The 19,965-nt window shown below is 40.9% G+C and overlaps 1 protein-coding gene across 2 annotated transcripts; it reads right to left on the bottom strand.

Annotated features, from left to right (window-relative positions):
* Positions 1 to 3,049: 3,049 nt before the first annotated feature.
* CCL20 (C-C motif chemokine ligand 20) lies at positions 3,050 to 6,656 on the bottom strand. 2 transcript variants are annotated; one of them, XM_012147649.4, is made up of 4 exons: positions 6,510 to 6,656; positions 5,265 to 5,379; positions 4,474 to 4,551; positions 3,050 to 3,647 (listed from the first exon to the last, which is right to left on the bottom strand). In XM_012147649.4, exons 1-4 carry the CDS (start codon positions 6,586 to 6,588, stop codon positions 3,626 to 3,628), a joined length of 294 nt encoding a protein of 97 aa, XP_012003039.2. In that variant the 5' UTR covers positions 6,589 to 6,656; the 3' UTR covers positions 3,050 to 3,625. The 2 variants fall into 2 exon arrangements, with proteins under 2 accessions (XP_012003039.2, XP_012003058.2); XM_012147668.4 differs by having other exon boundaries at positions 5,265 to 5,376.
* Between the last annotated feature and the right edge of the window lie 13,309 nt (positions 6,657 to 19,965).

The raw sequence follows: 19,965 nt of genomic DNA, 5'->3' as shown, positions 1-19,965 counted from the left end.
ATCTCCTTGTCTGGGTTGAAACTTGAGTCCATCACAAGTACAACACTCTCCCTGTGGTTTTTTAAAATGGTTTTCTCAAGATGTCCACAGGACCAGGAGCAGCCAGAGACCCGCATTTTTGTGCTTCCATGATGGCGCTTCTCCTCTCCTACATTCCTCCCCATTCTTTGAAGTATCTGTGTGTCATTAGACTGTCTCTTTCCCCTCCTTCTGGCTATCAACTGAAGGTCTTCATCAGTTCTTCACTACCCTTGAAGAATTTGGCCCAAATTCACCATCTCCTCTCTCCTTCCTGTCACTGACATCAGTTCAGGCAACGTTATAACCATGTGATACAGCGCCACTTATCAAGTGGTTTTGGCCTGCTCCCCAAGTCAGCCTGTATTTCCAACTAAGAGTCAGGGGACATACAAAGTGACACCACAGGAATGTAATCAACAAAAGAAACAAAAGAAGGGAAACTCAGAGAAAAACCTCCCGGTTTCTTCAAAACATAAATTGCAAAGGAAAATGAGAAGGATGGTAAGTGGTAAGAAACAAAAACTAAGATTAAAAAGAAATCATACATATCCAGTGTGCGCACCTTATGTGGAGCTTCATTCAAGCATAGCAAACTGAAACAAATACACAAATAAAATAACCTTTGGGGGAAACCAACTGGGAATGTTGGCTGAATATTTGGTGATATCAGGGAATTGTGGGCTCATTCTCTCGGTCGTGTCCGATTCTTTCCAACTCCATGAACTGTAGCCCCCTAGGCTCCTCTGTCCGTAGAATTCTCCAGTCAAGAATATTGGAGAGGGTTGCCATTTCCCTCTCCAGGGGATCTTCCTGATGCAGGGATCGAACCTGCGTCTCCTGCTTGGCAGGTGGATTCTTTACTACTGAGCGACTGGATATAACAGTTTCGCTTAATCTGCAGCTATTCCATCCCATACCCTCTCTTTGCATAGGTCCCACTTTGTCTAGTGTTGCTCAGTTCATGGTATAATTGGCACTTGGGTGAGACACTTCATTTCTTCATTGTGTCAGACTATCCCGTGAAATTCAATGGGTGTAGCATTCCTGTCTCCTGCCCACTGAGTGCCTTAGTATCCCACCTTCAGACACTATGACAACTAAAATATGCCCCCAAGTATTTCCAAACACCCCCTGCTGCCCCTTTTCCAATTGGTGTCTCCTACTGGCCCTTCCTGTTGCTGTTGTTCAGTCACTAAATCAAGTCCAATTCTTTGTGACTCTATGGACTGTAGCCTGCCAGACTCCTTTGTCCATGGGAGTCTCCAGGCAAGAATACTGGAGTGGCTTGCTAGTTCCTTCTCCAGGGGATCTTCCCTACCCAGGACTGAACTCGGATCTCCACATTTCAGGCAGTTTCTTTACTGTCTGAGCCACCAGGGAAGTCCATTTAATATGGATCAACTGAACAGTCTTTCTTCTGGAAACCCTCACTAATAATGCCCTACAGCCTCCCACAACTTCCTTTACCCAGATGCTTACCACCCTGCTTACCATCTGCTTTTCTAGTGCTTCTCTCCCCACACTAGAGTGAAGTTGCTCAGTTGTGTCTGACTCTTTGCGACCCCATGGACTGTAGCCTATCAGGCTCCTCCGTCCATGGAATTTTCCAGGCAAGAGTGCTGGAGTGGGTTGCCATTTCCTTCTCCAGGGGATCTTCCCAACCTAGGAAACAAACCCAGGTCTCCTGCATTGCAGGCAGACGCTTCACCATCTGAGCCACCAGGGAAGCTGCTTGGCCCTAATTATCTAGAAGAGAGAGCACCAAGTCCTAACTTAATCTCTTGGTATCTCCAGCTTCACTTGGCTCAGTGCCTGGCTCATAATAGTACTAACGCATGTTGGATGAATACACACAGGAAACTGAGCACACTTTCCCTGATGATTCAATGTTGGTGATTGTGGGCACAGAGCTGCCTTCAGAGCCTATTGAGTCACAGCTTTTGGCTCTATACCAAGTGACCTGCCATTGCCCGTTTTATGGATGTGTGTGTCTGGATTTTAAACCCTATCATCAGCATGCCTGCCTGCACTAATCCTTTGTGGCCTTTGGAATCTGAAGCTGGCTGTCCAGCCAGAGTGCTGTGTCAGGCACTCTGTGAGCTTAAGTGAATGACTGTTGTGACAATAACTACCCTAGTCCAGGGTCTTTTTGTCTTATTTCTGAGTTCTTGCTAGGTTTCACACTCTCGTTGTCTCTCCTCTGGTTAGTGAGGCAATGAGTTTTTCAAAACCCACTGTATAGTCATTTTCTTTTTGGCAAGTGCGTAAAGGTGACTCGGAGGACCTTCGAAGTAGTGAAACCTCTGCTGAGGTGCCCGCTCCTTGGACCCTGCTGGTGACAGAAGGATGGACTCAGTGGTTTCTAAATGATCACTGTGTCTCTGCAGTCACAAAATAGATGGGCATACTTTTTTATTTTGAAAAATTTTATATCGAGAAACATTGAACTATGTCACAGATATGGAATCTTTCTAAATTATGGTTTAAATGACTTTGAATTTTAAAAAAGAATCAACAAATCTTTCCACTATAATTCATATTGAATGAAGTCCAGGACCACAAGGGATAAAGACAAAGAGAACAACCCTGCATGCTTAGTCACTCAGTCATGTTCAGCTCTTTGCAACCCCATGGACTGTAGCCCGCCAGGCTCCTCTGTCCATGGGATTTCCCAGGCAAGAATACTGGAATGGGTTGTCATTTCCTCCTCTAAAAATAGAACAACTAGGCAAAGAAGTAAATGGGGAATACAAGTTTCAGAGCAGGACTTCCCTGGTGGTCCAGGAGTTAAGAATCCAGCTGCCAATGCGGAGGATGTGGGTTCACTCTCTGGTCCGGGAAGATCCCGTATGCCATGAGGCAACTAAGCTGGTGTTCCACAGCTACTGAATCGGCACTCTAGAGCCCATGCTCTAAAGCAAGAGAAGCCACCAAAATGAGGAGAAGAGCACAACTAGAGAGTCGCCCCCACACACCACAACTAGAGAAAAGCCCTCGTGCAGCAAGGAGGCCACATCGCAGCCAAAAGTAAATTTAAAAATGTTTTATTTAATTAAAAGAAAAACACTGCAGAGCATTTTCATATTTACTAAGCCTTTAAATATTTTTAATATACCTCTTAATGTTATTTAACTCGATCAACAAACAATGTTTAGTTCTTTTATTTTCAACTTTTATTCTTCTTATCATTTTTGTCTTTTGCAAAGTAATTACAGCAATTTAGGAAACAAAGATATACAAACAAGAGTGTTAAATGTCTTTTTAAAATAGCCTTCTGCTCAAGAAAATCCATGTATCTTATTCCTTCAAGCATAACTTTATACCTCCTTCTAAACCAAATAGCTTATGGAAAACTAGTATTAAATAGCAAAACACACACAAAAAACACACATATAAATAACATAACATAAAATAGAATATAACATGATGCTTAACAAAGCAAACTATGATGCAATATGAATCAACTTCACTAATTGGACAAGTCCAATGAGACACAAATCAGATAAGCTTTGAGCCTTCAACAAGGGTAAGTGAAGCTCTCAATTCAGCTAGGTTCCTTTCATTCTTGGGCTGTGCCCAGTTCCATTCCAGGGAGCATCCATTTTTACATCCTCTTGACTCTTTGACTGCAAAGAGAAAAAGAAAAAGATAAGCAAAGATAGGGTGACAGGCAGGTGGGAATGTGTTTCGTGCCTACAGATTGACCCACACTCCCTAGTCTCATTTCAGGATACCAAGCAGCTCAGAGGCACTATGAGGAAATCGGGGTTCAGAGAGGATGACCCTGCCCAACATAAGCCAGCTAGCCAAGGACAGAAGCAGAATGTAAACACTGTGTCTTCATGGTGAGTGTCTGACACCCTGGTGTGAAATGATTCTGTCCATGGATAAAAGGTCACTCTGTTATCATCCATGAAATCAGAGCCATGAACCTCTTTTGAATTGTTTACTTTTTAGTTTTTCACAAATGAATGTCATGTAGTCTGTCAGTTATATACATAGCAGGCATCTTTGCAACAAGGACTGAATGCACAGAGGGATCTAACACACTATGTGAAAAAAAATTTTTTAATGATCTGTAAGTAGTTGAAAAAAAAGTTTTGTTTTCATGTGCTCAGTCCCTCAGTCCTATTTGACTCTGTGACCCCGTGGGCTGTAGCCCATCTGGCTCCTCTGTCCGTGGGATTTTCCAGATGGGAATACTGGAGTGGGTTGCCATCTCCTCCTCCTGGTGATCTTCCTGACCCAGGAACAGAACTCACATCTATTTGTGTCTCCTGCATTGGAAGGTGAATTCTTTACCACTAGTGCCAACTGGCCCCGTTCAAATTACCCTTTAAAATTGCCAGAGCACTTAGGCTGAAGCCTTGCAGCAAGCCTGTGATCCGCCACTCTATCAATACTAAGCCCAAACATTTGGAGCAAGACTGATGGACTGTAAAGGTTCCTTACCTGAGCAAGTGCACAGCTTGCTTCACCCACTTCTTCTTTGGATCTGCACACACAGCTAATTTTCTCCTGGTGTAAAAGCTGGAAAAAAAAATCAGACAATTTGATTTGTGTTTCAATAAGTTTTAATTTTTTTTCACAGAATATACAATAGAAGTTTCATATTCCAATTGACTGATTGCTCTACACCCTAAACAAGTCATTTGTTTCAGAGGTGAAATGAAATGAAAAAATAAAGCTTCTGATAAAGCTTGATGCAAGAAATGAAAGTGATTCTCCCTACCTTTCTCTGCAATTTAACGAATGATTGTGCTGTAATAAGAAGATAAAGTGCCAGGATTATCTAATTTTGTTGTTGGTGGTTATATGACATATGGATATATCTGATCAGTAACTCTCATCATTTCAAATATAATATCTTAGATACATCAAGAATATTATATGTGGTGGTATAACTACTCTGAGTTTTTACTTAGAGCTGCAACCACTTTCTGGCAGAAGATGCACATTTCAAAGTTTATGTCTTCCCTATTTTCCTAAGATAGCATCTTAGTTTATAAATTTATCTTCAAAAGTGATTTTGCCTTCAACTATGTTCATGTTTTATAAACTAAGCTTTTGCCTTATTTCGGTTCTATTTAAAGTGAACTTTGAAGATATTTGTACTCCTAAAACAAAGTTATCTTTGCCGCATCAGTAATTTCTGAATAAAACTCCAAAAAGGCAAAGCTTTTTCTCCCTGAAATGCTCATGTATTCCTGATACAAATGAATTAGAATCCCTTGGTAACTTACACGACTGCATTGATGTCACAGGCTTCATTGGCCAACTGCTGTGTGAAGCCCACAAGAACACTGGGGTGAAGTATTCGTTCTGTGTATCGGAGACAGCAGTCAAAGCTGCTTGCTGCTGAAAAGAAATGAAAGGTGTTGAGTCCATATGAATTTATTTATTCAGTGATAGGTATCACAGAACTACTTGAAGTCTCGGGAAACCTAGAACCCTATTTATATGGCAAATTAACTATTTAAGGGAACAGTTCCAATGTCTTTGAAACCCAATTTAGCATAGTTGCCATAAAAAAACTAGCTTGTGTGCTGGGAAATTTTGGTTCAATGATACAATATAGAAGCATATGACTTTTCACCAAAGAACAGTTTTAGTAAGAAATACAAACTAACAGTGTTTTATTTCAGTTCACTGTAATCACTCAAGAATATGAATACTTCCCACTGGAAGAAACCCTTATACATAGTCTTTTAAATTCAGAAAAGAAACTGGCAGATTTTTAATCTATTATCTTGGCTACTGAACATTGAGTGGAGGGAAAAGACAGAAGGTACAAAGGAAAATGCGGCTTATAAGAGCTGGTAATACGAGCTACAATTAAAGACTTTTGAAATGGTAATATTAGCTAATGAGAATTTTTAATTTTGTTCATAAAAGTTCAACACTTGTATTTTTAGGAATGCATCTATTGATAAAAGTGATGTCCTCTTATAGCAATGAAGCAATTCCTGGACACTCCTCCAAGTTAAATTATAACCTGCTGTATCTCTAACCTGCTGTAAGGGATAATTATAGCCGGCAGGTGATGTCCCAAGGCCTTACAAGGATGAAGTCAGGTGTCAAACTAAAGGATGAGTTTTGAACTTTGGCAAAGCTATTTAGTTGAGAGGTGAGAAAGCTGGGGAAATGAGAGTGTTGCTTACATTTCAAAGTGACCCCATTCACTGGTAGTGTTACACAATTTACATCACTCCCAGAAATAACACTTTGGCCTTTCTCTGGATCTCGGTGGTCTCTAGGAGCCCATTCTGAAAAAAATCTGCTGAGATTCACAGCAGAGAAAAAAGCCTGATAGGCAGCAGTACCTGTTCCCTCTTCCATTAGCCAGTGAGAGGACAACACCCATCACTTCCTTTAGAAGATTTTCAAACAGGCTTCCATTCCCCTGGGACACCCCCAGATGAGCTCAAAGCTTAGAAGAAAATGAAAAGAGTTCTTCCTCCTGAGCTGGCAGAAAGAGCCTCACTTACCTTCTGACTTGCTGCAGAGGTGGAGCAAGAGCACTGACATCAAAGCAGCCAGGAGCAAATTCTTGCTGCTGCACATCATTTTCAACTCGAGGGACAGATGTCTCAGTGCTGGGTACCGAGTGCCTCGAGAGTGCTGTGATGTTTGATAGCAGCCTGGGCCTGGGATGGCCCTACTTATAGCAAATATTGGGAATGTACATAGAAGGCGTGTTCTCACATGGGGTTTTCCCCATTGACTACACGGCCCCAGCATGTCGTCACAGAGAAAAACCACAGGGAAAACTTCCTGCCTTTCCCTAATGTCGGGAAGGTGTGAAGGTCAGGATGGAGGGGGAGGGAAGGCTGAGAAGGGGAAAATCCTTTGAATTTGCAAAGAAGGAAAAGTAGCTTTGCCCTGTGTCCCAGAGGAGGTGTCCGTTTTAACTTAATCTCTTGTCTCTGAGAAGAGAGGACAAGGGTTAACAGTGGTACAAAGGTCAGCCCCACTTAGGAACATTCCAGAACTCCTACTGCTACACTCCGAGCTTTCCAGAGGCAACTGGGGAGGGAGAGGACAAGGTGGGACACCAAGGCATTTATGGTTTCATCATTGGTGCTCAACTGTCACCAAAGCCTTTGAATTTCTAGGCGACCGTTCAGAGCTGGTAATACAACAATTCATATTAGTGTTTCCAGTTTTGGTGGAAAATTTGCTGTTGTTGTTTGGTCTCTAAGTTGTGTCCAACTCTTTGCAACCCCATGGATTGCAGCCCGCCAGGCTCCTCAGTCCATGACATTTCCCAGGTAAGAATATTGGAGTGGGCTTTTGTTGCCTTCTCCTGGGGATCTTCCTGACCCAAGCATCAAACCCACATCTCCTGCATTGACATTCTTCACTGCTGAGCCACCAGTAGTGGAAAATGTCAGCTCTTAAGTAAGACTCAAGCTTCGACTTCATTTAGTTTCAGGTTCACTCCTCTGCATCTACACTGATGTGACTCTAATCAATCCTGCAGCTCAGAATGTGAGCTCCCCTCTTCCCCTCACTCTTCATGCCAGTGTGGTTACGTAACTCAATACAAAGCCTCAGAAGGAAAAAAAAAAAGTAGGGGAGCCTATCAGTGGTGAATAATCAACAAAACAAAGGTCAAATTACAATGATAATGACAATGTGGTATGAATATCTAACTTATGACAATATAAGAACTCTCCACTAGGAAGAATATCATTGTTAACTAGGCAATAGGTTTGTAGGAAGGGTATGACTATAAAGAAACAACACAAATCACAGCAAGATCCTCTACGACCCACCTCCCAGAGTAACAGAGATAAAAACAAAAATAAATAAGGGGGACCCAATTAAACTTAAAAGCTTTTGCACAGCAAAGAAAACTATAGACAAGGTGAAAAGACAACCCTCAGAATGGGAGAAAATAATAGCAAATGAAACAACTGACAAAAGATTAATTTACAAAACATACAAGCAACTCATTACAACTCAATACCAGAAAAACTAACAACCCAATCAAAAAGTGGGCAAAAGACCTAAAAAGACATTTCTCCAAAGAAGACATACAGATGGCTAATAAACATATGAAAAGATGCTCAACATCGCTCATCATTAAAGAAATGCAAGTCAAAACTACAATGAGTTATCATCTTACACTGGTCAGAATGGCCATCATCAAAAAGTCCACAAACAATGCTGGAGAGGCTGTGGGAAAAATGGAACCCTCCTGCACTGTTGGTGGGGATGTAAATTGATACAGCCACTGTGGAAGACAATACAGAGATTCCTCAAAAGATGGAGCAGAACTACCATGTGGCCCAGCAATCCCACTACTTGGCACATACCCTGAGGAAACCAGAACAGAAAAAGGCACATGTACCCCAGTGTTCACTGCAGCACTATTTACAGTGGGGTGACAGAGGATGAGATGGTTGGATGGCATCACTTACTCAATGGACATGAGTTTGAAGACAGTGAAGGACAGGGAAGCCTGGTGTGCTGCAGTTGATGGGGTCACAGGGTCAGACAGGACTTAGGGACTGAACAGCAGTCCCTGAGCCTTAGGGACTTAGCTTAAGTCCCTAAGCCTTAAGTCCTTAGCCAGCAGCAAGACCGCGAAATACATACAGCAAAAATAAACAGAACTGAAGGGAAGAATAAACAATCCAACAATAAAAGTCAGATATTTCAATACCACATTTTCAGTCATGAATAGAAAAACTAGACATAAAAAGCACAAGAAAACAGAAGATTTGAACAGTATAAACCAACCAAACCTAACAGACTTCAGTAGAATACTCCAGCCAACAACCATGGAAGAGGCAATTTTCTGAAGTGTACATGGAACATTCTTCCTTAAATCATGTGCTGAGGCAGAGAACACATCTCAGTAAGCTTAAAAAAACCATACGAAATATGTTTTCAAACCACGATGGAATCAGAATTCAACAATGGAAGAAAATTTGGGAAATTCACAGCTATGTCTAAACACATATTATACAATACGTGTCTAAATGACTGATGTGTGAAAGAAGAGGTCAGTAAAGAAAGTAGAGAATATTTTGAGAGGAAATAAAATGAAAATACAACATACCAAAACTTGTATGGTGCTGCAAAAGCACTGATTAGAAAAGAATTTAGAGCAGGGATAAATGAAATTGAGAAAAGCAAAATAGTAGAGGAAATCAAAGGATTCAACAGTGGGTTCTTAGAGAAAATCAACAAAATTAATGAGTGTTAATTAGACTAACCAAGAAACAAAAGGGAGGGGTAGAGTGAAGAGAAGACAAACTGCTAAATTCAGAAATGAAAGAAGAGACGCCACTGCAACTTTAAGAAATGAAAAAGGCTACAAGGGAATTATGAACAACTGTATGTCAATGCATTAGGTAAAACAGATGAAAGAAACAAATCACTAGAAAGACACAAATTATGAACCTGACTCAAGTAGATGCAGAAAGGGTGAATATGCACCAAGCAATCAAATTGGTAGCTAGACATATTTCCACAAGGGAAAGTCCAGACACAGATGGCTTCACTGGATAATTCTATCAAATATTTAAAAAAATAAAATTAAATTAAAACCAATCCTTTACAAACTTTTTTTAAAAAGTATATGAGGAGAAGACAATTTCTAACTCATTCTATGACAGTACTGTACTGATATCAAAATAAGATAGAGACATTACAAGGAAAAAAACTACAGACTAACATCTCTTATGAATACAGACATGAAAGTCCGCAACAAAATACTAGTAAACTGTATCCAACAAAATATAAAAAGGATCATGCACCATAACCTAGGAAATGTAATACATAACAGTAACAGAATGAAAATCAAAAACCATGTGAAAAGCATTTGACAAAACCTGACACCCAATCATAATTAAAAATTCAACAAACTAGGCATGGCCATCTATGAAAATCCCACGGCTTGTTCATGCTTAATGTTGAAAGACTGAACGCTTTCCTCTTGAGAGCAAAACCATGACAGGAGCGCCCATTCTCACCACTTCTATTCATTGTTGTACTAGAGGTTCTAGTCAGGATAACTGGTCAAGAAAAAGGCGAAGGCACCCAGGTTGGGAAAGAAGTAGTAACTATCTTAATTTGCAAATGAGATAATCTTATATGTAGAACATCTAAAGAACCTATTAAAAAACTATTACAACTAATAAATTCAACAAAGTGACAAGATTCCAGATCAATTTACATAAAATCAGTTGTATTTCTATATATCAATAAACCACTTGAACATAGAATTAAGAAAATAATTACTCTAATAGTAGTAGAAAAGAATAAAATACCTATGTATACATTTAACCAAAGAAGTGAAAAGCAACTTAAAATTACAAAACATTATTAAAGACATTAAAGAAGACTTCTAAATAAATGGAAAGACCTCCCACATCATGGGTTGGAAGATCCTTAAGACATCACTACTCTCTAAACTAATCTACAGATTCAACACAAGTCCCAGCAAACTTCCAGCTGAATTCTTTATATATATATATTAACTTCTTTATATATATATATAAATCTCTTTTTAATTGAAGGATAATTGTTTTACAATGCTGTGTTGGTTTCTGCCATACATCAACATGAATCAGCCATAGGTATATATATGTCCCCTCCTTCTTGAGCCTCCCTCCCATCTTCTACCCCATCCCACCCCTCTGGGTTGAGTTCCCTGCATCCTACAGCAAATTCCCACCAGCTGTCTATTTTACATATGGTTAATGTATGTTTCTATGCTACTCTTTCAATTGTCCCACCCTTTCCTTCCCCTATGCTTCCCTGGTGGCTCAGATGGTAAAGCATCTACCTGCAATGCGGGAGACCTCGGTTTGATCCCTGAGTCAGGAAGATCCCCTGGAGAAGGAAATGGCAACCCACCCCAGTACTCTTGCCTGGAAAATTCCATGGACTGACCAGCGTGGAAGGCTACAGGGCATGGGTCGCAGAGTTGGACATGACTGAGCGACTTCACTTTCCTTTCTTTACTTTCTCCTTCCCCTGCTGTATCCACAAGTCGGTTCTCTGTATCTGCATCTCTATTCCCAGCTGACTTCTTTTTGAAGTGGAAAAAGATGGTACTCAAATTCATATGGGGTTGCAAAGGATCCCGAAGAGCCTCCCGATTACGTAATTTACTATAAACCTAATCAACACATGTGATACTGGCTTAAGTGTAGACAAATACATCAATGAAATTGAATTGAGAGTCCAGATATAAACCTTTGTATCTATGGTCAACTGATTATTTATTGTGGTGCCAAGACCATTCAGTGGGGGAAAGAATAGTCTTTTCAGAAAATGGGCCTGGGACAACTAGATATCCACATGCAAAAAAATTATCTTAATAATGTTAATGATATTACCTCACACCATACACAAAAATTAACTCAAAAAGGATCACATACCTAAATATAAGAGTTTAAACTCTGACCCTCTTAGAAGAAAACATGGAAGTAAATCTTCATGACCCTGGGTTGGGTAATGATTTTTCAGATGCAAGGCCAAAAGCTCAAGCAACAAAATCAAACTGGGCTCTATCAAAACTATAAACTTTCATGCTTCAGACAGAACTATAAAAATGTGAAAAACTCAACAGAAAGGAAGGAAATACCTACAAATCATACATCTGATAAGGAACTTAATGCTTGTATACAGAGCTTATGAAGAACCCCTACAACTCAATAATGTGAAGGTTTTTGTTGTTCAGTTGCTAAGTCATGCTCAACTCTGTGTGACCTCATGAACTGCAGCACACCAGGCTTCTCTGTCCTTCACTGTCTCCTGGAATTTGCTCAAACTCATGTCCATTGTGCTGAAGATGCCATCTAACCATCTCATCCTCTGTCACCCCCATCTCCTAATGGAAAGATAAATAATCCAATTTTAAAATGGACAAAATACCTAAGTAAACATTTCTCCTAAGATATATAAGTGGTCAGAAAGCACATGGAAAGATGCTTAACATGATTAGTCATTCAGTTCAGTTCAGTCTATATATCAAAACCACAATAACATACCACTTCACACCCACAGGGATGGATATCATCAAAAACGAAGTGGAGAAGTTGCAATCCTCATGTATTATTGATGGGAGTGAAATATGGTGCAGCCACTTTGAAAAACATTTTGACAGTGCCTCAAAGGGTTGGTTGTGAAATTGTCATATGACCCAGCAATTCCACTTTTAGGTATACACTCAAGAGAAATTTATCTCCACACAGAAACTTGTATGAATGTCGTGGCAGCATTATTCATAATAGCCCCAAAGTGGAAATAATACAAACGCCATCAACTGATGAACAGATACATAAATACATAAATGTAGCGAATGTGTACAATAGAATGTTACTTGGCAATAAAAATGAAAAAAATACTAGTGGATGATACAATATGGATGAACCTTGGAAACATTTAAACAAGTGAAAAACACACACACACAAAAGGCCACATACTATGAGTCCACCTATAGAAAATGTTCAAAACCAGCAAACCTACAGATACAAGAAGTCGAATACTGATAGCTGAGGGTAGACTGGGGGGTTAGGGGAAAGGGAGGGGAAGGAAGAGTGACTGCTAATGGTCATGACGTTTCCTTATTTTTTTAATCGAAAAATAGTGATGACTCCTATAATCCTGTGAATATACTAAAACACATTGAATTATGCACTTTAAAAGGGTGGATTTTATGGCATGTGAATTATATCTCAATACATTTCACAATGCAACAACAAAAATTCTCCCACCCACCTACATCTAACACTCACCCCAGCCCACAGATACCCCTTCTTTCTTTTCATAGATGTGTAATTTCATATTAGCCACTTAAAACCTTTTTAAGAATATGACCTTCAACTAATTTTTTGCTCATTTGGTGAACATGCTAATGAGGTTAACATAAGAAAATTATTTCAAACCTGATTTATTAGATACCTATATCACACTGGAATTTAGGTTCTGGCTATTTTTTCAAATATGTCAGGCATTCTTGATGAGTCTTAATTCCTTCATATAGTAGAGTCTTGGTGTCTTGCTTTTTTTCCCTCAGAAAAAAAATGTGACTCGTGTTTTATGTGGAAGGTACAGAGTGGCTCATACGGCTGACCAGAGCATGACAACGGCATTCAAGGGAGCTTGTAAGAAAATGAAAACACACAAATAACTATAAAATCTAGCAATACGGTAAGTGCCATCTTCATATTACATGAAATATTTCATAGAATTTAACAAAATATGGTCACTTAAAAATGACTTAACTCCCCTTCCGTTTCTATGATGAACACAAGGCATGCCACGCTGATTTAACAGAGTAACCATCAAAAGCTATTCTCTTCCTGATAGGGATTCCATGTAAAGTTTTTTGGATGATGATACAAGTTCCTTTTAAAACAGCATTGATTGGCATTCCAATATACATTGGACAAATTCTGCACCTTTGATTCCACTTCTAGGAGAATTCTCCAGGCCAGAATACTGGACTGGGTAGCCTTTCTCTTCTCCAGAGGATCTTCCCAACCCAGGGATCAAATCCAGGTCTCCCTCATTGCAGGCAGATTCTTTACCAGCTGGGGAGGCGCAGGGGAAGCCCTTGAGATACCTAAAAGAGTTAAAGTCATTGAGTCAGAAAGCACATTGGTAGATGCCCGGGGCTGAGGGGTGCGGGGGTAGGAGCGGGTGGGGAGTGAGTGTTTAATGGGGACAGAGTTTCAGTTTAGGAAGGTGAAACATTGAGTCTCAAGATGGATGATGGTGAAAGTTGTGCTTCAGTGTGAATATACTTAGTGCCACTGAACTGCACAGTTAAACATGATTAAAGTAATATGCTTTATATTGTGGGACTTTTACCACAATTAAAGCACATTTTTAAAAAATAGCATGTATTGATCACTACTGTATGCTGGGTGACTTAACAGAGAACATGATGTTTGTTTCCTTACAGGGGTGTACGTGATGCAAAGACAAGGAATTAGATGGCCCTGAACTCTCTGGCTTCCATACAAGTGGGTCCTGGCTGAGCTTCAAGGAACAAACATGCTTCTTACCATGGTTTCTGAATAGAATCGAATGGTAGAATTTCAAAGATAGAGAAGGGTGGTGACCATCCAACTCAATATCTTAATTTTAAAGATAAGGACATGCAAGCCAGAGAGTGGTTTGACTTCATCAACATTGAACCATTATGACCGGATCTAGAATTCAGATCTTCCTCCCCAGGTCAGAGATTGTTCTGCATTTCCTCCTCAAAGTTTTATTATCTGATTATCAAATGGGTGGAATTATATATCATCAACTTATACTTCTGTTTTCTTTAGATAGTGACATGAATTGTAGTTTCTGTACAGGCTTAATTACGTACACCAAACACTGAAGCATTGCATAGATGGCAAACAAAAAAAAAAAAAAAAAAACAACAACAACAAGCCCCAGCTTCATTGGAGGGTGGCAACAATGCAAATCCCACAATGACAGCTTGACGCAAATCAAGCATCTTGCTTCTTGGCATGAGTTTGGACTCCCCTGAAAGCACGGCCTCAGGTATAAATAACTTATATGAGACATAATCCCAGGAAACAAGGGTCAGGCAGGGAGAGGAAGCAAGGGAAGGGTTTCAAGGTCATTCTGTGGGCACTGGGAGATCTTTTACACTAGAACCTCCAGGAAGCAAAGACATGTCTTGCAGAGTTATCCCCCTGAAGTGTGGCAGACTGACCATTTGTCAGCCAGCTCACATGCCTCGTTATCTCAGGAGTGTCCTCGGGGGATTCAACCCCTTATAGTTTCAAGTTATGCTTGAACTTCCCAGGTGGTGCTGGTCGTAAAGAATCCACCTGCAAATATGGGAGATGCGAGAGACATGGGTTCAATCCCTGGGTCGCAAAGGTCCCCTGGAGTAGAAAATGACAACCCAATCCTGTATTTTTACCTGGAAAATTTCATGGGCAGAGGAGCCTGGTGGGCTACAGTCCATGAGGTAGAAAAGAGCTGGACATGACTGAGCACAAACACACACACACACACACACACACACACACACAGGAGTGAGGAGGTTAGTCCAGCATTCTCTCTCAGCCCTGAGAAAGTTTTGGAGCAGAAAGACAAGCATAGCATCCTCCAGTTAAGTTACTGTCCAAGTGATATGATCTCAGTTCACTCCACTACCCCTGGCTGAAATCATAGGTAAGCTGAAAGAATGTGACTGTAGGTTTCAGAGATAACTTGCTACAATGGTTTAAGAAAGCTTTCCTAGGAATACCAATTTGAAGCAAGTAATTATAAAGAAAATAACTACTGTACTTGCTAAGACCAGATGATTTCCGCCTAGAACCCAGGAGGACAGCTCTGTTTTGTAAAAAATATTTTCCAGAACATACTGAATACGCACACGTCTTGCTTCCTCGTGTCCCACTGATCCTGAGACAAAAGCTTTGTCATAAATTCATTATGTTTCAAGCCTGTGTAGTCACACTGAGGAATACTTTTATGTTGGATCTAGGAAAACCAAAGCCTAATATTTCTGATGCCCACAAAGAAGCCTGAAAATGTCATCATTACCACTAAAGAAATAGTCAAGAGAGGAATTACCAAAAGATGCCGCTGTGACTTGCAGTGTGAGCCAGAGCCGAGGTGCTAGGTCAGTGCAAACATCATGAGGAGAAACACCACGATAAAGAAGTTTTCAGTCTTTACGTTAAATACAAGACACCTGTCAATATGACTCTTCATTTTTACAGGGAGTGGGTCAGAGATCAGTTTTCCAAAAATATGTATATGATATTATTCTTTGATAGCCACTGGTTGTTGCTGTTTAGTCACTCAGTCATGTCTGATTAATTGAGACCCCGTGGGCTGTAAGCCCACCAGGCTCCTCTGTCCATGGAATTCTCCAAGCAAGAATATTGGAGTGTATTGCCAGGCCCTTCTCCAGGGGATCTCCCTGACTCAGGGGTTGAACCACGGTCTCCTGCATTGCAGGCAGATTCTTTACCATCTGAGCTCCCAGAGAAGCACAGCCACTGGTAGATTCATGCATTAATTGTTTGGGTTTTTTGTTTTTTCAAGAACTAAAAGAGATACCACTGAGAGATTGTTAAAGCACTGGTTGTGGGTCCAGTAAAACTGGAAGTCAGCTTCATTCTGAATTACTGCAGGGCTGTTGTTTAGACCAAACTAAAGACCCCTATAACCAATTTTGTGATAACAGGAATGGAGCTTGAGGGTTGCCAAGTAAATTTTTGAGCTTGGACACCCACCCCAGTCTATGAGCAAAGTCGTATATGTTTTATACATGAAAACCATATTTCTTTTCTGACCTACTGAGAGACCCTCCAGTTCAGATTTAGTTTCTCTGTAGGAAGAGGAATAAAATATGGCTCACTCCTCCCTGCTTTGTTTATCCTTATGGGAGGCTCTTCAATACTCTCCAGTTCCATCGCCTCGGTTTCTGGGTGGTCACAGCAGAGGAGTGTCATTAACGACATACGGGAAGAAATCAGCAGAGCTATTACAGGACTCAGTCATAACCAGTGGATGCAGGTAGTGCCAAAGTTTCCTATACATAGCCATAAAACCTCACCTTCCCAAAACCAACAAGGTAAGGCCATCAAACAGTTTAAAAGTGGAGTCATGGGTCTGATGAATGGAGAAGACGATGCTCCTTCCCTGCCTTGACATCTTCTCCAGGAAAAGGATTGCATTTGAGATGCCAGCATCCAAGCCCACGATACCAAGTGTCCATATAGTCAGAGCTATGATTTTTCCAGTAGTCATGTACAGATGTGTGAGTTGGACCATAAAGAAGGCTGGGTGCCGAAGAATAGATGCTTTTGAATTGTGGTCCTGGAGAAGACTCTTGAGAGTCCCTTGGACCACAAGGAGATCAGACCAGTCAATCCTAAAGGAAGTCAATCCTGAATATTCACTGGAAGGACTAATGCTAAAGCTGAAGCTCTGATACTTTGGCCACCAGATGAGAAGAACTGACTCATCAGGAAAGACCCTGATGCTGGGAAAGATTGAAGGCAGGAGGAGAAAGGGATAACAGAGGATGAGATGTTTGGATGGCATCATTGACTCAATGGACATGAGTTTGAGCAAACTCCAGGAGACAGTGAATAACAGGGAATCTGGGCATATTGCCATCCATGGGGTCTCAAAGACTAGGACATGGCCAAGCAACTGAACAACAAGTCCATGGTGAGCTAACCATACACAGGATTGTTGGATCTGAAATCCCCTCCATTCTAATGCTGGTTTTCTTTCTCTCTCTTCCAGACACTCTGCTAAATTTGCTGGCTTCCCACCTTTGAGTTCCCCACTTGGCTTATGTGAAGGTCTTGAATGATTTTGTCAGTATGCTGGGGTTTTTTTTTTGTTTGTTTTTGTTTTTGTTTTTGTTTTTGTTTTTGCCTGACTGCTCCATTCTTGTCAAATGGCCACTGAAAATTCTAACTTTTCTCTTACTGTCAAAGTCTCCATCTTGCTGTCATCTTGGGCTACATAGCCTCTGGTCCTTTCAAAGTTGGCAGATTGAAGATTTCCTACTTTGTAGCCAGTACACCTGACAATGAAGACTTGCCTCCTCTCAAGGGCACCAAAATCACATTAAGAGCAGTTTCATCACCCCATTGACAACCTTCAGTATCTTCTGCTCAACTGTTTTGATCAACTAGGAAGTCACTCTTCCCCTTCACTTAATAGCAAATATTATTTAAAAAAAACTTTAAAAGGAGAACATAAGAGAGGGCAGTGAGGAAGTTTGTTGATACTAGGGTGATAACATCACAAAGTCTATGGATGGCCCAGCAGATGGACCATTGGTGCTTTTTTTTGACATTGGGAAAATGGAAACATTCTTTGCAGACATCTAGCAAAAAAAATTTCTGCTGTGCCACTATGAGAGAATGAATCTTTCCCACTGAATTCTAAGTGGAATTCTGATTTGTGAAAATGCTATGGCCACCTTCCTGCTGTGGAAAATCATTTCTGCTTGGTCTTACCTTTTGAAACATATACACACCTGCATTCACACCCACACACAAACACACACACAAGTACTTTTTGTTGTTGTTCAGTCGCTCAGTCATGTCCGACTCTTTGCAACCCAGTGGACTGAATATGTCAGGCTCCTCTGTCCTCCACTATCTCCTGGAGTTTTCTCAAATTCATGTCCATTGAGTCTGTGATGCTATCTAACCATCTCATCCTCTGTCACCCCCTTTTGCTTTCACTATTTTCCAGCATCAGGGGCTTTCGCAATGAGTTGACTCTCCACATCAGGTGGCCAAAGTACTGGAGCTTCACCTTCAGCATCAATCCTTCCAATGAATATTTAAGATTGATTATACTTCTCTTCACATAAAAGGAAAAGTAAGGGGTGAAGGGTAAAGAATGTGAATGATTACCCCTCCAAGGAAAGATCCAGAGAGGGTGCCTCATTGACACAGGCCCTATTATTCACCCAAGAGAAGAGGAATTCATTTATTCAACAAGGGTATTTGTGTACCTCATTAGCACTAGAAACTATTCATGGCACTGAGGATAGCATAATAAACAGAACAAAGTCTCTACCCACGTGCAACTTGGATTGTAGTAGATGAGACAGACAAGAAAGACATTAACAGGTAAGTAATTTAATATTAGGTAATGTAAGTGTTATGAAGAAAACTAAAGCGGAATGATGAAAAAGACTATTCATGAGTGCCATGTGGGTGAGGTGATCAGGAAAGGTCTTGTATGCCATGTAGGTGAGGCCATCTGGAAAGAACCTCTGGGGGAGACAGTGAGCAGAGACTGAGTGAAGTCAAGGAGAGAGCTCTGTAGGGTCTGGGCAAAGAGCACCCAAAGTGGAGGCAACAGCAAGGGCAACATCCCCAAGACAGGGAACTGCTCGGGAAGCTTGAGGGACAGCAAGGCCCGCGTGTGGGAGGAGAGGGAGTGAGGGCCAGGGTGGTGTGGAATGAGGACAGAGAGGCAGCCAGGAGGGAGATCAGGGAAGACTCTGCTGGCCTTGGTCAGGAGTTTGCCTGATTGTTCTAACTGGGGTGGGGGTCCACGCATGCTCAGTCACTCAGTCGTGTCTGACTCTTTGCAACACCATGAACCGTGGCCCGCCAAGTTCCTCTGTCCATGGGATTTTCCAGGCATGAATACTGGAGTGGGTTGCCATTTCCTCCTCCAGGGGATCTTCCCAATCCAGAGATCCAACTCACTTCTCTTGCCTTGGCAGGCGAATTTGTTACTACTGGGAAGCCCAAATGGGACAAGATAGGATGCCATTGGATAAATTTATGTAGGGAAACGGTATAAGATTTTAAAAGGAGAACAGGTCTTCCCTTGTGATCCATGGGCTAAGACTTTGCACTCCCACTGCAGAGGGCCCAGAGTTCAATCCCTGGTCAGGGAACTAGATCCCACATGCTGCAACTAAGACTCAGTGCAGTCAACTAAATAAAGAAATAAAAATAAATATTAAAATGAGAACAGGAAAGAAGCAAGGAAAGCAGTGAGGAAGTTTGTTGATAGCAGGGTGGACATGGTAGAGATGGTCAGAAGTAGTTGAATTGGGAATATAAAGATAAAAAGAAGACTTATTTTATATATATTTGGATAGTGAATGTGAAAGAAAAAGTAAGAATGATTCCAAGTGTTTTGTCTTGAATAACTAAGGGAGTGGCAATGCAATTTAATCGGGGATCAGTGAGAGCAGTGTGGATTACTGAGGGAAGAAAAGAACCAGGACTCCTGTCCTGTCTATAATGCTCAATGGACTTCCAAATGGGGAAGATTCTTTCCCCCACATATGACAGTCTCACCAGGACTCAAGCATAGCTGAAGCCAATCTTGCTTTTGAGGACTTAATTGGTTAACAACCATATAAAATCAATAACTGTATGGAACCAAATATAAAGCCACCCTAGAGACTATTTAGACATTTTTAACAGTCAGTTCAGTTCA

Source organism: Ovis aries, chromosome 2, assembly GCF_016772045.2.
Source record: "Ovis aries strain OAR_USU_Benz2616 breed Rambouillet chromosome 2, ARS-UI_Ramb_v3.0, whole genome shotgun sequence".
In the NCBI taxonomy this organism is placed as follows: domain Eukaryota; kingdom Metazoa; phylum Chordata; class Mammalia; order Artiodactyla; family Bovidae; genus Ovis; species Ovis aries.
The sequence above is the reverse complement of the archived record's forward strand: the minus strand, read 5'-3'. Positions and strand labels throughout refer to the sequence as shown.

Coding starts and splice junctions, on each gene's coding strand:
- CCL20 (XM_012147649.4), bottom strand. CDS start 6,588: ATGATGTGCAGCAGCAAGAATTTGCTCCTGGCTGCTTTGATGTCAGTG. Junction 5,380..6,509: donor CCTCTGCAGCAAGTCAGAAG/GTAAGTGAGGCT, acceptor ATTTCTTTTCAG/CAGCAAGCAGCTTTGACTGC. Junction 3,648..4,473: donor CAAGCTGTGCACTTGCTCAG/GTAAGGAACCTT, acceptor TTCTCTTTGCAG/TCAAAGAGTCAAGAGGATGT.